Source organism: Manihot esculenta, chromosome 14 (assembly GCF_001659605.2).
Source record: "Manihot esculenta cultivar AM560-2 chromosome 14, M.esculenta_v8, whole genome shotgun sequence".
Lineage (NCBI taxonomy): Eukaryota > Viridiplantae > Streptophyta > Magnoliopsida > Malpighiales > Euphorbiaceae > Manihot > Manihot esculenta.
Window position 1 is genome coordinate 8,254,460 of NC_035174.2, and position 3,918 is coordinate 8,258,377.

At 34.0% G+C, this 3,918-nt stretch overlaps 1 protein-coding gene across 1 annotated transcript; it reads left to right on the top strand.

Annotated features, from left to right (window-relative positions):
- Positions 1–1,351, top strand: LOC110631164 (probable carboxylesterase 6). The gene has a single exon (XM_021778898.2). It carries the CDS (start codon positions 119–121, stop codon positions 1,145–1,147), a length of 1,029 nt encoding a protein of 342 aa, XP_021634590.1. The 5' UTR covers positions 1–118; the 3' UTR covers positions 1,148–1,351.
- The last annotated feature ends 2,567 nt before the right edge of the window (positions 1,352–3,918 follow it).

Consider the following 3,918-nt stretch of genomic DNA (forward strand, 5'->3'; position numbering starts at 1 on the left):
ATATATTCAAGCCAAGGTGATCGCTGGACAAAGCAGTAGCCAGCAAATAGCAAACACAAAAGGTTTTCAAGCATTTGGTTCCTTAATTTTCATTGTCTGTTCTACGAGGAGGAGAAGAATGGTGGCAATTTCACTAGATCCGAGTTTAAGCATGCAAATTGGCAAAGATTGTCACCATCGAGGAGCTGTAATTACAGAGGAAATCGAAGGGCTAATTAAAGTGTACAAAGATGGGCATACAGAAAGGCCTCAGATCGTTCCATTTGTTGCAAGCTCATTGGCTCCTGAGTATGGTGTGATCTCACAAGATCTAATCATCGACAAGTTCACAAACATTTGGGCACGTTTTTATGTTCCGACCACATGTGATGGTAAGCTCCCATTAATTGTTTACTTCCATGGAGGCGGGTTTTGTGTCGGTTCAGCTGCTTGGAGTTGCTATCATGAGTTCCTAGCAAGGCTATCTGTCAACGCAGGTTGCCTGATCATGTCTGTAAACTATCGTTTAGCCCCGGAAAATCCTCTGCCGGCAGCTTTTGATGATGGGATTAAGGCTCTGATATGGTTAAAACAACAAGCTTTGAGTTCAGCTAATGACTGGTTGTCTAGCCAGTGTAATTTTTCCAACGTATTCGTAGCCGGCGATAGTGCTGGTGCCAACATAGCCTACAACGTTATTGCTAGACTGGGTTCTAAAGGAGCGGCGGCGATAAAGCCAATAGATCTTAAAGGCATGATCTTGATCCAACCATTTTTCGGGGGAGAGACACGAACCAACTCAGAGAAGTATTCATTACAGTCATCTAGATCAGCACTGAGCCTGGCAACCTCGGATACATATTGGAGACTAGCTTTGCCAAGTGGAGCTAATCGTGAGCATCCCTGGTGCAATCCTCTAGGAAAAGGGTCGTCTGTGAAAATGGATGATCTGATGAAATTGCCGGCGATGGTGTGCATAGCAGAGATGGATATATTGAAAGACAGGAGCATGGAGTTTGCCGCAGCTTTGGCTAAAGGAAGAAAGAGAGTAAAGCAAGTGATTCACAGAGATGTAGGGCATGGATTTCAGGTTCTGAGCAAGTCTCAGGTCTCGCAGACTCGAACACTTGAAATGCTGGCTCAAATCCAGGCCTTTATTAGTGGATGATTCCTTGTCTCTCTCACGCACGCGCACAGGAATTATTAATTTGTGTATATTACTAAAAGAACTAGCTAGTTATAAGCAGGGCTGCTTACAGATTCCTCAAGTACACAGTGCAGGCCATTGTGAGTGCATGTTCAAAGCAGCTCATGATTTTTCTTTTCTGTGCACATATAACAAAGATATTCTTGCAAAGCTTTTATTTATTTATTTAGTTCAATTGGTAAGGAAATGGAACATGAAAGTAGAATGAATACAGAAGAACTTTGCCATTGGGAATAAAACAGGACAAAATTTAAATTTCAGATAAGTAGTTACTAATTGAACATGTAAGTTTTTAGTTTAATTTGGACTTAAAGGAAAATTTTGTATGTGTGTTTTTTTTTTAATTTTATTTTATAAGCAAATAATATTAGTGATAGAAGAAAAACAGGGGCAAAGGAAAAGCACACCCATGACACTATATACCAAAACTACAGAGCAATCAAATCTATTGGGACAAAAGGAATAAAAACAAGGTTTGTATCCTAATTTAGTAAACAAATCAAATAGAATACCTTTCTCATTATCTCTTTATTTGAAATCTATAATTTTGCATGAATTCGATTTAATTATTTTTTATTTTTAAAAAAATTAAAAATCTTACATAATTTTGTAAGAATTTATTTTGTACGGTTATAGAATCTCACCCTTATAAAACTATGTCATGGCACTCCTGGCCTGCAACATCCTTTTTGCATGTCTTCTTGTTTCTTATAAAACCACTTTTATGGCACTCCTAGAAACAGTCTGTGCTTGACTGCATCAATTGCATGCCTCCACTTCCATGCTTTTCAACTTTAGCAATTATTTATTTTATTTAAAGAAATGTTTTTTTTGGGTGAAAATGTGTTAATTTTTTACATTAGATGAAAGACACCTCAGTGTTACTCCCTTTGTCTCATTTCAAACATTGGTTTAGAATTTTTTTTTCCCTTTAATTTTCATTTTAGAAAATTTAGGAAGAATTATCGTTCTCTACAGTTATTTTCACTACATTTAACTCTCAGTCAATTATTAGTGTTTATCTCTTATAAAAATTAAAAAAAAAAAAAGAGAAAATGATTATGCCAAGGTGCTAAAAAATATTTTAATCAATTATTAATTTTTTTTAAAATAAAAATGAGATCATGTAATCATTCTAAATTTTTTATATAAGTCTTAAACAGCCAAATTTAAAAGTTAATAATTATCAATTTTTTATTCTTTATTTTATTTTTTGACATATATTAATAAAAGTAATATTTTACTAACTTTATAATTATACTTATACATCAAATTTTATTAAATAATAAGAATTATTTTAATAATTAATTTGTAAGTTTAGTCCTATAATTCACCCTTTCTTTCTTATATCTCTTTCATTTTGTTTTCTAACGACGTGTCATTGTTATGTAGAACCGTACGTATGGATGCCCTTTTTTTCATTATCAGACGATTATTTAATTTTTTCAATGGGCCTTTATAGGCCTAGTTTTGAATGCATAAAATCTATAGCGCTATTCATCCATCAAATCGAGTAATCTGAATTTTGACTTCTCGAACCCTGATTGCGGTAGGTCAAACCTGTTAACCTACCACCCTGACTGCGTCTGGAAAAGTGGACCGATGTACTGGGTTGTCATGAGACCTAGTATAATTTTCTCTCATAAGCTCAGTAAATACTAGAGTGTTCGAAATCCAACTATTAGTAAATCCCATATAAATTTAGGCTTCATCTTCTTAAAAAAAAAAAAGTGCGATATTTACATTTACAATGACTAATAATAACAATAAAAATAATAATAAACGAAAAAGAAAAGAAAAGAAAAGGAGGTCCATATTTATGCATGCTTCCCATATCAAGGCAATGCAATAAAACAATTGGATCAGACTTCTCCATTAAGGTCCGAGGATGAGGTTATTCAAATTACACAATTTCTTGCATAATCATTTATATTTACAAGTAAGAAAATTTATTATAAAGAGAATTATGAGTTATGGCATGGAAGGAGGATATGAGCTCCCAGCAACCTACTTTACAAAAATAAGATACAAGATTTGAAAGATCAAAGCTTAAAAGAAATAACAAAACCTAAATCTCAAAAGAGATGAGCTATGTTTAATAAGCCATTGACAATTACATGAAAAATCATCGAAATTTTAAGCTATTTGCAATAAGGTTTGGTTATTTATTTTGAGCTTTGATCTTTTGGCGTATGCATCTTGTTTTTTGTAAAGCAAAGTTTCGTTTTGGGTTATGCCTGTAGATGAGTACACTGTACAGCTTGGAGCTATCTCCTCCTTCCATGTCATAATTCATAAATTTCCTTTGCGTGTACGAATACATACATAATGATATTCGTACACAAACTTAAAAGTATATGCAATTTGTTGATCCCACATTGTTTTTGGTAGAGGTAATCTATCCTTGTAAAGCTTTGAGCACTTTTTGTTTTCCCTTGGTCAGCTAGCTTTTGAAAGTTAATTAAACCCAATCTATTTTCTTAAGATTGTCAGATATTGGATCTATTTTCTTTAAGATGGGTATCAAACCCCAAAATACAAAATACACAAATCTAGAAAGCCTGACGCTTCCTGGCTTTTATAGAGGCCGAACCGAGATTGATCAGTTAAAACACAACTGAACCTGCCTCTGGAAGGATTCGAACCAGTACTGTGGAAAGGGTCCATTGAATATGGAAATCCTCTTCAATGAAAAGCCAATTTTTTTTAGTACTTATAATGGGAATTGAATA